The sequence below is a fragment of the Gobio gobio genome (assembly GCF_949357685.1).
Source record: "Gobio gobio genome assembly, chromosome: 2".
Taxonomy (NCBI): Eukaryota; Metazoa; Chordata; class Actinopteri; order Cypriniformes; family Gobionidae; genus Gobio; species Gobio gobio.
Genome location: NC_137098.1, coordinates 58879906 through 58893456, shown reverse-complemented (window position 1 = coordinate 58893456; position 13551 = coordinate 58879906). Strand labels below are relative to the sequence as shown.

At 38.6% G+C, this 13551-nt stretch overlaps 1 protein-coding gene across 1 annotated transcript; it reads left to right on the top strand.

The window, feature by feature from the left end:
- Window positions 1-9790: 9790 nt before the first annotated feature.
- dbx1a (developing brain homeobox 1a) lies at window positions 9791-13216 on the top strand. The gene is made up of 4 exons (XM_079839419.1): window positions 9791-10283; window positions 10374-10475; window positions 11740-11942; window positions 12540-13216. The coding sequence occupies exons 1-4, from the start codon at window positions 9935-9937 to the stop codon at window positions 12843-12845; spliced, it is 960 nt and encodes a 319-aa protein (XP_079695545.1). The 5' UTR covers window positions 9791-9934; the 3' UTR covers window positions 12846-13216.
- Window positions 13217-13551: the final 335 nt, after the last annotated feature.

Genomic DNA, 13551 nt, shown 5'->3' with positions numbered 1-13551 from the left:
TCAGTGCCACGGGCATCTTCAGAGAAATCAGAGGCACCAGGCTCACATTCTTATGCAAAAGGAGGGAAGTGTTTGGATACTTTGATACAACCCCAGAATCCCCCCACGCCACACACACACACACACACACAGCCTTCAAAAATCAGTTCAATGAGGCTGAATACACAAAGAACAGGGAGACAGATGCTCTGTTGAAAGAATCTGCTAGAAATATCATGAGAAAACCATCACTATTACTACTGCTCATTCTTAGGGTTGAGAACACCTCTTGCACTGCTTATGTACATAAATGACACCCACCAAAAGGATATTTCACCCAAAAATGTATTCTGTAAATGATGACAGAATAATTCAAAATGTTCACATTTGGATGAACTATCCTGCAGCATGTTGAAAGTTGGTGTGCTATTGTTTTTGTTGTCACAACAACAAAAAGGCCAATAAAACAAAAAACTGACACATGGGGGTGGCTCTTATCTCTTGGGCCAGTAAGCAACCACCTAACAACCACTCAAAACACCCTAGCAACCACATAGCAAACATCCTGGCAACCACCCACAACACCCTAGTATTGTGTTGTAGGGCTGCAACGACGCGTCGACGTTGTCGATGACGTCGACGACGAAAATACGTCGACGTGCGTGAAATGCGTCGACCCGTCGGCGGCACATTATTTACGTTCTAGAATGGAACAGAAGATCTAGAATAATGGCAGCTTCTGCTCCCGGGCATAGTGAAAATGATCATTTATCATATAAAGACAGACCGCGACATTCAAAAGTGTGGGAGTACTTTAAACAGAAGCCGAATAAAACTGTGCTTTGTTCGCTCTGTAATGCCGGTTTCACATTGCGCGCGGTGGCAGAGCAGGAGCTGTGCGCGTGGAGAGCGGGAGCTTTCACACTGCCAGTCAGTGTTGCCAAGTCCCGGTTTTTTTCGCGGAATTGGGCTACTTCTACACTGTTGCCGCGGGCTGTGTCTCATGTCCGCGGGTTGAAGCGATCCCAATTATGTGATATTTAGCCCCGGGAATGAGAATTTTAGCCGTCAGCCCTGCAAAAAAACACACATATTTAACCCCCCGAACGCGATGTTTACCAGAGAACCTCACCGAAACGCGATTGGGCTTGTTTTGGACTAGTTTTGAGTAACGAATGGGTGGGTTTTGTTGTGTAAACCTGGCAACCCTGCTGCCAGTGTTCTCTCGCGCAGCTGAACCGTGGCGCGTGTATTGCAACAGACGGTCACATTTTCCTGGGTTCTTCTCCGACCCCAGTACGTTTCGTGCTTTTATTTATTATGGGCTGCATATATCTCCTGTTAATGCGACCTGGTTCCCCTCTGTCCCAAACACATATGCATAATAACATGCTGTATATAGGTAGTTTGCATGATTAAAGTAACATTAAAGTTAAGATATGCCTCTAGCTTTAATCATTTAAATGTGTCTTTGAAGTTTGGGCAAAAACTTCTGGCAGCTTTAGTCGTTGTTTATGCACATGTATCTTCAAAATAGACAACTAGTTATACTATATTAAAACTATGCTGAAAGCTCCTGTATGTGAACCTTTTGCAGATAAATACAAGTGCATTTTCGTTTACTATTGACACAAATCAATAAGTAAATCATACTCAACTACTATAGTAAACAACTTTTCCTAATTAGGCCTACTCTGTATACATTTTATGATGAATAGTATCATTATATATTATGTTTAAAAAGCTTCTTGTGTTCATATATTTCATTATAAAATGGCATACTATGTACACTACCCTTCCTGAAATACAATTAATATTGTCATCATTCATTGATTTCATGTTAAAATAATATACAAATTCACTACCCTCTTTGAAGTACAATAATCAGTAAAAAAGAATCATAAGATTAATCCGGAAAAATAATCGTTAGATTAGTCGACTAATCGAAAAAATAATCGTTAGATTAGTCGACAGAAAAAATAATCGTTAGTTGCAGCTCTATTGTGTTGCTTTCTTTGTATTCTTCAGAAAATCTTTTCAAATCATAAATACAATCTTTTTATATTATTTGACACATACCATTTTCTTGAAAGATGCATTATGTAATATGTACATGCAACAGGAACGCACGCAATTGACAATGGAAAGTGAAAAATCTCACACCGTAAGCGGATCAGCTAATGTATATGTTTGCAATATTTTTATTGCCGAGGCTTTTTAGGTCGGTAGAATCTGCGATCTCTGACCCAGCTCATTTGCAGGCTTCAATGGCTGCAAAACACAGTGTTTTCTGGCAAATAACAACTGAAATTTTAACATTGGTCTGGGGAGTCTGCTCTGTATTTTCTACTGCACAAGAGGCATGATCAACGGGCATGATTCAAATGACTCTGTACGCAATTGGATAGTCCTTCAACCAATGAGGCCAACGATCCATCGCTTCTCTATCCGTCATTGTGTTAAACCCGCCAATAGCGCGCCAGGTGGATAAGCCGGTTTGTGAATGGTCCCCGCAAATTTGTAACAGAAGCAGGATTGAAATATGTACAGGTAGGGCGAAATCAAATCGCCGGCAGATCGGGCTGTGTTTACCCAGTCCAAACTGAAATAGTACTATTGGGTAAATTAGCAGTGGGTGGAATCACACAGACCAAAACAAAAACAGACATTCAGACATGGGGCACACATTTCAAAACAACTGGCTGTAGCATTGCTTTTTGAAGAAACAAGTATGTGAACTTAGCATGTTTCCTAAATATCTGTAAACATATTATGGTATTTTTATGATTTAGTACAGTCAAAAAAATTACATACAGCACCTTTAAGTAGGTCAACCTGACTATTTTGCCAGAAATCATATTGTTTAGGATGAAGAAACATTGTTTGCATGGCTTTGGTAAACTCTGTAATGTTACTAACAGGTGATTACATCATGATGTGGTGAAACAATGCTCTGGCTGGTCCAATGAGAACATTGGATACACCTCATAAAGTTAACTAAGTTTGCCTCCCAGACCGAACTGTGACACAACAATCAGCTTGCCTGTCTCAGATCAGGGTCGCTCCCTCTCTTTTGCTTCCAAACTTCTGTGCATTTCAAGCTCCATGAAATCTCCTTTCCTGTGAGTTTAGAGATGCCAATGGGAAAGTATTTGGGGTGATTTGAGGTCCAATGAAAAAGACAAATGTTGATTTGGGATATATTATAGACAGATAGATACAAATACAATATCTTTTAAGAGACAAATCAAATTACAAGACCAAACATTAAGGTCAACAAAGAAAAACACTTTTTTTAACACTTTTCTTTTTCTTTTTTTACAAATATATTATGCCTATCATCATATGGTAATGATCAGTGATGGTCTTTTAACCCTTGAATCATTTAGGCCAATGACTAAAGTGATGCGTAACAAGATCAGTCAAAACTTATGTCAGTGCTCATGACCAGTTTCATGAACATGAATGACTGTTGAGCTTTAAAGCAGGCAGAGCTTTGGTCACACTAGGTTCCTGCCATCAGGGGGCTGCCCACTGCTGTGCCCGAGTGCAAAGTCAGTCAGAGCTCATTAGTACCGTTTGCCTGACTAAAGTACCTGCCTATGAATCTAATTCAGTGCGATGACCGCAGGGTTCATTACGGCTCACAGCTTTTAACCTGAAATTGCCCGTATCCTGGTTCAAGAGTTCATATCCTCTTCCATTTCAAAAAAAGAAAAGAAAAAATCTGATCATTTAAAATAGACAGACACTTTTCTTCTTTTGTAATGCATGTATTTTAAAGTTGATGGCAGATACAAAAATAATTCTGAAGCTCACTGCTTGTAGAACATGCTGTCTTGAAAATTGACTTTACTAAAAATTACTAAAAGATGGATGGATGGATAGAGTAGACACAGATGGATGGATGGATGGATGGATGGATGGATGGATGGATGGATAGGTAGATGATAGACAGACAGACAGACAGACAGACAGACAGACAGACAGACAGACAGACAGATAGATAGATAGATAGATAGATAGATAGATAGATAGATAGATAGATAGATAGATAGATAGATAGATAGATAGATAGATAGATAGATAGATAGATAGATAGATAGATAGATAGATAGATAGATAGATAGATAGATAGATAGATAGATAGATAGATAGATAGATAGATAGATAGATAGATAGATAGATACAGATGGATGGATGGATAGGTTGATGATAGACAGACAGACAGACAGACAGACAGACAGACAGACAGACAGACAGACAGACAGACAGACAGACAGACAGACAGACAGACAGACAGACAGACAGACAGACAGACAGACAGACAGACAGACAGACAGACAGACAGACAGACAGACAGACAGACAGACAGATAGATAGATAGATAGATAGATAGATAGATAGATAGATAGATAGATAGATAGATAGATAGATAGATAGATAGATAGATAGATAGATAGATAGATAGAGTAGACACAGATGGATGGATGGATGGATGGATGGATGGATGGATGGATGGATGGATGGATGGATGGATGGATGGATAGGTAGATGATAGACAGACAGACAGACAGACAGACAGACAGACAGACAGACAGACAGACAGATAGATAGATAGATAGATAGATAGATAGATAGATAGATAGATAGATAGATAGATAGATAGATAGATAGATAGATAGATAGATAGATAGATAGATAGATAGATAGATAGATAGATAGATAGATAGATAGATAGATAGATAGATAGATAGATAGATAGATAGATAGATAGATAGATAGATAGATAGATAGATACAGATGGATGGATGGATAGGTTGATGATAGACAGACAGACAGACAGACAGACAGACAGACAGACAGACAGACAGACAGACAGACAGACAGATAGATAGATAGATAGATAGATAGATAGATAGATAGATAGATAGATAGATAGATAGATAGATAGATAGATAGATAGATAGATAGATAGATAGATAGATAGATAGATAGATAGATAGATAGATAGATAGATAGATAGATAGATAGAGTAGACACAGATGGATGGATGGATAGGTTGATGATAGACAGACAGACAGACAGACAGACAGACAGACAGACAGACAGACAGACAGACAGACAGACAGACAGACAGACAGACAGACAGACAGACAGATAGATAGATAGATAGATAGATAGATAGATAGATAGATAGATAGATAGATAGATAGATAGATAGATAGATAGATAGATAGATAGATAGATAGATAGATAGATAGATAGAGTAGACACAGATGGATGGATGGATGGATGGATGGATGGATGGATGGATGGATGGATGGATGGATGGATGGATGGATGGATGGATAGGTAGATGATAGACAGACAGACAGACAGACAGACAGACAGACAGACAGACAGACAGATAGACAGATAGATAGATAGATAGATAGATAGATAGATAGATAGATAGATAGATAGATAGATAGATAGATAGATAGATAGATAGATAGATAGATAGATAGATAGATAGATAGATAGATAGATAGATAGATAGATAGATAGATAGACAGATACATTGCAACCACTAACCTTTGCTTCAGAAAATGCAAAATTATATACCATAAAGCAGGTATATATTACCTACACCAAACCTTATAAGAGAGAACAGACAAGCACACATTCACAAAAGACACTGAAAGGCAGCGCTTTCCTGCTGTTATGCTAATGCGTCAGATCGCTTCAGTGAGAATTATATGTGAATTAAATGAGGTTTTCTGGGTTTTTCCCCTCTAGAAGGTAAAGCAGGGGAGATTAAGGCACTGTGGCTGTGACAAAACGCAGACTGACATAAGTACCCACACTCGCTCAAAATCCGATTACGCATACAGAAACGTGTCAGCGCAGACCGGGCAACAGGCACTGGAGTCCCTCTGTCCTCCACTTAGATGACTTTCTATTTCTCCTGGGCCTCATCCATACAGACACATCCACATAAACATTACCACCTACATGGACACAGTTCACAAGACAATCAGAAACTGTTTGAGATGTTTGACATCTATTTGGCAAATGCTACTATATACATTCATTGATCCTCTGGTTATTCTACTGGGACGCTAGATATACATCATTGGTGGAAAATAACACATTTATTTCTGCATCAACAGAAACCACAAGCATTATATAAAGCAATTATTATGAGGCAATATATTTGATATAGCACACAAATTGAATTATTATGAATCACCCTTATGAATTATTACTTGTGTCAAAAAAGGGCGCTGTATAGGCGCACATTATAAAATGTGTTTCTGTGCTTTCAGTCTTGCTAAAATGTATGTTGTTACATAATGTAAAAAAAAAAGTCAAAGTCAAACTCTATCAGGGACATTTTGTCATCAACGAGCAATTAAATTTGAATTCAGTCATGGACAAAAGTAATGCACAAAAGATCTGCCTCAGAGAAGGCCTAAGCTGTCACTGAAATTTCAAAACTGGCCTGTAGAACAGTGAATAGCTTGGCTTGTTCCTGTTTTTGAGTCTGGAGAACAATAACTCCATGTTAAGAGGATTATAACAGCACCTGTTATGCACCCAGCCAAATAGGAGGGACATCTGAATTTAATAGTCTCAGAAAAATTGTCTCTGCCGTCCCAGTCCTTTCTTCATCTAAACCTGCAGACACGTCGAACGATGACAACCAATGGAGGGTTCAAGACTGAAGGGCAAAGAAAAAACGCTAATCCCCGCTGTGACCAAATGCGGTTTGGCTGCCTGACATATCAAAGAACAGGTGGACCGAGACCAGGCGTACTAAAGGCTTTGTTCGATAGATTTGTGGTTTTTGTAGGGTTATGTTAAATGCCGAGTTAATATCGATTTAATGCTTGTCAGCAGTTCTATATATTTTTCTAGTAATGCAAATCCTCTGAACGTTTAGAAAAATCATGCTTTGGCAGAAATGGCCGGCTATATCATCTGATTATCCGTGATATATGAAGCATAGCATATGTATCTTAAAATTTCTTTTCAAAGAACTGAAATTCTGCTTCTCGAGGGATAACTTGCAGTTCCAAATCTGGAAGACTTCCTGTTTGTCTAAGCCAATGTTTTAACTTCACTGATAAAAAGGGAGTAAACAGTTAACCACCTGCCAGACCCAACACCCAGTAAAACTATCCCAAAAGAACCCTTCATGCATGGGTAATATTTACTCAGCCCTTCTCTTAACTAGGCAATGTTGATGCCAGATAATGCGCAAGTTAATCTATTTAGTATATTGTTGTGAAATAAGGGAACTAGACGGCACCGTATAGCTGCTCCCCTCTCCAGTGTGCGCACTTAAGTCGAGGTGTTCCGGAGGGGGATAATATCTTGGAAATGTGCATTTAATGGGTTTAATCAAATCCCACCAGCTGTTTTTAGCCTTTGCGAAAAGAAAAAAAAATGTGCCAAGCTTCCACAGCTATTAGAAATTAGCTTCGGTCATCGAGACTAAGCCATGTTTCCAGCTAACCATCTGCTAGTCCGCAACAATAGAAGGATTTTCCAAGCAAAGAAATAAGGAGTTATACAAAAAAATGAAACATAACGGAAAAAAAGGCTTTGTTTTGTTAATTTGCCTTATCACTTTTACAGAACGTGTTTGTGTGCGTATCTAAAAAAACAAAAACAAAATTACTGGTGTTACCCCCACAAGTTAGCCAACTCAGACAAAAACTCTTTTCGGATGTACATTAAAAGAACAATTGTTTTGTAAAGAGAGTAAACAATGTCTGTATTCACTTCTTAAAATGCTAAAAGATCTGTTTTAGGGATAGGGTTGGTAAAGTAATTATAATTAGCTTAATTTAACTACAATAGAAGTCTATGGGAAGTCCCTATATTAGATCCCTGTGTAAACGTGTGTGAGTGTGTGTGTGTGTGTGTGTGTGTGTGTGTGTGTGTGTGTGTGTGTGTGTGTGTGTGTGTGTGTGTGTGTGTGTGTGTGTGTGTGTGTGTGATATCCCCAGAAGTTAACTAAATCTTACTTTGGACATCCTCGCAGATAAAAAAAATGTGGTTACACTTTATTCTAGGGTGCCCTTGTTACAGTGTAATTATATATTTAAGTACCGAGTAATATTAATTTACAACATGAACTTACTATAGCTTTAGGGTAAGATAAGGATTTGGTTGAGGGTTAGATGCATGTAATTATGCATAATTTACAAGGACACTGTAAAATAAAGTGTTATCAAACTTATTAATTAAAACTATCCTGATTAAAGAAAATAGCAAATATGTAAATGGAAAATAACTTATTTGAGAATTTTCATGGTGGGAGTTTGGAGTCCTCTCATTTAGTTTGACATAGTTAGACTGAGCATGCTAAACATTAATGCAAGGTATTTAGTTGATTTAGTCCATCTGATATTGTCCTTACCGATGTGATATAGGCCTACATGATGAGAACTGTCAAAATGTTATTATAATAAATAAAAAAAGATGAAATTATGATAAATATGTAAAGCAGAGTTTTGTACATAAACTAGTCATACACTGAAAATAATATATGAGGTAGGGCACCATCTCACATGCTTGAGTGTTTTAAAAAGAGTTTGTGCTGGATAGAGTGCAACCTCTACGATAAAGCGTGTTACAAAGACATGAAACCTTCAAGACTTAGCGACTGCGACACGTATCCAGTTTGCGACGATTGTTGAGAGATAAATTGCGGAGTTTTAAGAGTTTAAACCGGGAGCGCTCACAACGTATTAGGTCATTGCACAGTGCTTATAGCCTCTATATATATCACATGAATTTTTCTTAAGTACCTGGAAGGGCCAGATCTAACATCTGATCAGTTCTGGGGAGAACTTGCGTGTGTCCAGTCTCTCATATCAGTTAAATACGACTTTAAATGCACCTCTTACGCATGCGTTTCAAATCACATATGCACTTTTATTCAAGCGGTTAAACTGGCAGAATAAGCCTCGTCGTCTATAGAAACAGAGATCGGTGTGTTTTTGTGTCAGAGATCTTTGTGCGGGTAAAAGAAAGCGAGGCGCGAGCAGCTGAGGGTGACAGTTCACGGTTCAAACGGAGCTGCGCACACGTCTCGCGAGCGTGTGTAAAGTGAGGCCCCGTTGAAAGTGAATGAAGACTTGGCCGTTTTCAAACACGGGGGGATATATCTTACACATCTGTCATGGCGATTCAACACACAAATCCATTTAAAGCTGTACCCCGTGACAGAGCCCAGATTGGATTTCAGAAAAGTATACAGCATAAATGATTATTAAATGGGGGTTTTATCGTGACGGTATAAAACAGGATAAAATTAAGAACTGTCCAAAGAGCAGTAGCTCTTTGCGTTTTATTTATATTTTAAAGTACGTCTCAGACCCTTTAGCACATTTTTTTTTAAATGCATTGGATTTATATTTAGTAACTGCTTTGAAATGGACAACAATGCTCACATATAAATAAATAATTGTAATTACCCTGCATTCACATTGTTTAAACATAGCCTAAATAATTTTGTAAAATAAAAAATAGCTATAGTAGGCTAAAGTGATTTTTTATTATTATTATGTACTCATTTATAATGTAAATAAATAAATAAATAAATAGTTGGTCGATATGCAAAATTTATGACCACGTCTCCTTTGTTAAGCGGCATGCCCTGGCCATTCAAATCTTATGAAGTCTAATCCAATCATAAATTGCTTTATCGGACCAATCAGGCACCTCCAAGGCATCATTCAATGGGACTCAAGCGGAGGACTTTATTGAGTCTCATTGTTGTGGCTGTCAGCCCTCAAAGGACCCTTACAGGGGTCTGGATATAAAGTGCCCCTTCCCAAACGGAGACCTGCAGAAGCAAATCGCCTCTCGTTCAGTCCAGAGCTTGGCAGAAGAGACTTTTCTAATACTAACAGGAGTAACCGTATCGTCTTATTTTCGCTATAAAATAGCCGGGACAATGATGATCCCCAGTGTTATTGCACCTTCTGCAATATATTCAGCGTTTATGCGCCCTGCAGCACCGTTTCATTCACCTTTCCCAGCTCATCCGAGCTTTCTAGTGGAGGACCTGCTGCGCATCAACAGACCCAGCGGTTACCTGCACCAAGACGCGCACTCGCCATGCGCCTCTCCTCCTACTTCAACACCTCTTTCCATCCAGGATAACTCCAGGCTTTTGGACAGAGTCAGCCCCAGTCTCACGGAGAAACACGGATCTTGCTCCCCAAAAACGCCGGTCTCTAGCAAGGATCCAACCTACCTCAAGTTTGGTGTGAGTGCCATCTTGGCACCGTCACCAAAGAAAGGTGAGTGTTTAAATAGACCCAACATTTCCATTGATAATGATAAATAAAAGTTAAAAACAGCACTAACTTCTGTTTTATTCTCTATTTTAGCCACGTCTCCCCCCTCCCTTCATGGCATGCATCCCAAAGGATTCCCAGTGCCTTATTTTGATGGTTCATTCTGCCCTTTCGTCCGTTCCTCATACTTCCCTGGTGAGTATTCAGATTCAAATGCTCGTACAGTCCACTTAAGAGTCAACACTGTACTAGAGAGATGCAAAAGAGTTAGACTTAGTTTAATCGACTAGCAACGTGAGGTTAAATTACTAGTGCGCGGATTCTTTCCCACAGTGAGTGAGCATTTCGGCCTGCTGACTGCCAACAATGCCGTCAGCACCATGACCAATCTGGTCAGCTCCCTCCGGGGCAAACCACCCACAAACCCGCCAAAGATAGACTTTTAACCAGCGACAGAGGGGCGTTTACCAGTCATGGACTAATTTGCCCATTAGGAGACATTGAGCGGTATCAATATTCTCACAAGACCCCATAGCGTGTGATTGGTGTTTGTGGAAAGAGTTGCAAAAGAACAATATCAACAGCTATGCGTTTAGAATGGAGAGCGAGAAATCAGAAAACTCGACAAAATCGCCGACAAAACCCGTTGAAAATGTAGTTGCAGCTGCCAAACATCAACCTAAGCTCATTGCGCGCGCGCGCGCGCGAGACCCACACTTTGGTTTGGAAATGCTCTTTGGGCTGCCTACTTCTCAACGGGCTTCTTAAAATACGAGCTTTAAATGCTCTTTTGAGGCAGTAGGCTAAATATCTATAGTCTATTCTTTTATAGACGCCATGATAATGGAGCACGACTCTTTTCACTGCGCGCGCTGAATACCTTAACAAAACAACTTGAGCGCTCTCAATTGCTTTTCGTGTTCATTTAATGAAAATTATTTGAGGGCAAAAAACGCGGTCCCCGGTCATCAGTATTCCGCCATGCAGTTGCGTTCAGTTTGAAAGTGTAAATCTGCTTTTGTGGCAATAATATATGGCCTTAGCCGTCTGTCCGGAGTCTTTTCTCTGCCAGTTCATTACTACACAATTACCGTTCACGGTATATTAACTCCTCTGTCCTTCACCGGGGGGCTCATAGAAAAGGATACTCTGCCTTTTTACCATACCAATGCAGCGTGAATCCGGCCCATGTGCTAATTAGTCACCTCGTGCCATTTCACTCAAAACAGGGAGAGACGTTTCAAGAGAATAAATTCAAAATAACGATGGTAATGAAGAAAAGATTTCTTTCTCCCTGATCATTCAGCACTTCAGATTGTCCCTGGGAAAAGCAACACCCAATTGCCCTTAGTAACGCAAAGTTAACTTTTAGCCTCGTGGGCAAAACTAAATAACACTGTTTGAAACTGGTGAATGTGTCCATGAATGCGTTATTTACCGTGTGCTTCTCTTGTTACAGCTCCTTCATCGGTTGTACCCATCCCTGGAACGTTTTCCTGGCCTCTTGCTGCGAGAGGGAAGCCCAGGAGAGGGATGCTCCGCCGGGCTGTGTTTTCTGATGTGCAGCGCAAAGCTCTGGAGAAAATGTTCCAAAAGCAGAAATATATCAGCAAGCCAGACAGGAAAAAACTCGCGTCGAAACTCGGACTTAAAGATTCACAGGTAAATATAAGGGTGGAAAAATACTAATAATTTAAAAAAATATACACAATAGCCTATTATTTACATAATTTATGCTTACACTTACATTTAAATATATGGTAACACTTTAAAATAAGGTTAAATAGTCAACATAGTTAACTACATTAGTTAACATGACTAAACTAATTAGTGCCGTCAAACCGATTATTTGCGATTAATCACATCTATCAAAAGTTTGTTTATATAGGCCTAATATATTATATAGGGTTTTATATATAAATATTATATTAATTTACATATTATACACACCGAGAGACGCACACGCATATATACTAATATAAAAAATATAGGCTACACACATATTATATAAACAAACTTTTCATTCATGATCATTTAGGCCTATAATTATTTTATAGGCTAGTCGCGATTAATCGAATTGACAGCACTAAAATGTATACACATTTCATAAATAAATAAATATATATATACACACGCACGCTTAAACACAAACTTTATGTTAATTAATAACAAATAATTTATACACATTTCATACATTTATTATTTCAACTTTTCTGTTGGTTTCAATTATTAACGATACAATCTCATCTCTTCAAACAGGTCAAAATTTGGTTCCAGAACCGACGAATGAAATGGAGAAACTCCAAGGAGAGGGAGCTGCTTTCCTCCGGAGGTTGCCGAGAACAAACCCTGCCGACCAAAACAAATCCTCACCCAGATCTCAGCGACGTCGGTAAAAAGTCCTCTGAGGATGAGGAAGATGAAGACGACGCTTGCGGAGGCATTCCTCGCGCATCACATTTCTGCCTCTCACCGAGGCGTGAACTTTCAAACAGCACTGATTCCAGCATTTCTTTCAAACACTCGGACTTTTCTGAATCAGATGATGAAATTACAGTCTCATAAGCAACTTTATCGGCTGTATAATGTCTGTATTCAAGCACAAGTGTACGCAATGACCATGTTGTGGTTTTATTGGCGTATAATTTCACTTTTGTTTGTAGCAAATATTTTCTACATCACTTTATATTTACTTATTTGGAAATTCTTCGCAAAATGATTTTGCTGTGTCGCACAGCTTTTGGGGGGAACTGTACAGTATTTTGTACAAATATTTTTGTATGGATATTTTATACCAAGAATTTTGAGTTTTAGATTCTTTATTAAAGTTTTAGACGTATGTATAATTTATACGAATTTATCTCTTTGTGCCACATTGTATGCATATGTATATGTTGAAAATGTTTTGTATCGTTTGCAAATAAATTGTAAATTTCATCTTCTCTTTTTTTGGGTGGTTGAATATAAATAATTATTATGAATAATACATTTTCAAAAAAAAAAAAAAAAAAAAAAAAAAAGCAACATGGAACAATACGCACCAAAGCGCAAAATGCCGCTTTGGACTTCAATATTTAATATTTAGGATTCAAATGAGATTTTTAAATAAAGTAGGCTATATTCTCTGTTTAGCTATAAGCACAGTCTTGTAGTGGGAAAAAAAAAACCTTGCTTCGGTAAAATTTGAGCTCACCGGTAAAGCGTTTTTTTAATCCTCTTATCGTTTTTCTTAACCAGATTCGTTTCGAATATCCTGACCTGAATAAACGCA

Excerpts from the sequence above, each read along its gene's own strand:
- dbx1a (XM_079839419.1), top strand. The coding sequence starts at position 9,935 with ATGATGATCCCCAGTGTTATTGCACCTTCTGCAATATATTCAGCGTTT. Across the intron at positions 10,476-11,739 it reads CCGTTCCTCATACTTCCCTG|CTCCTTCATCGGTTGTACCC; the intron begins GTGAGTATTCAG and ends CTCTTGTTACAG. Across the intron at positions 11,943-12,539 it reads TCGGACTTAAAGATTCACAG|GTCAAAATTTGGTTCCAGAA; the intron begins GTAAATATAAGG and ends CTCTTCAAACAG.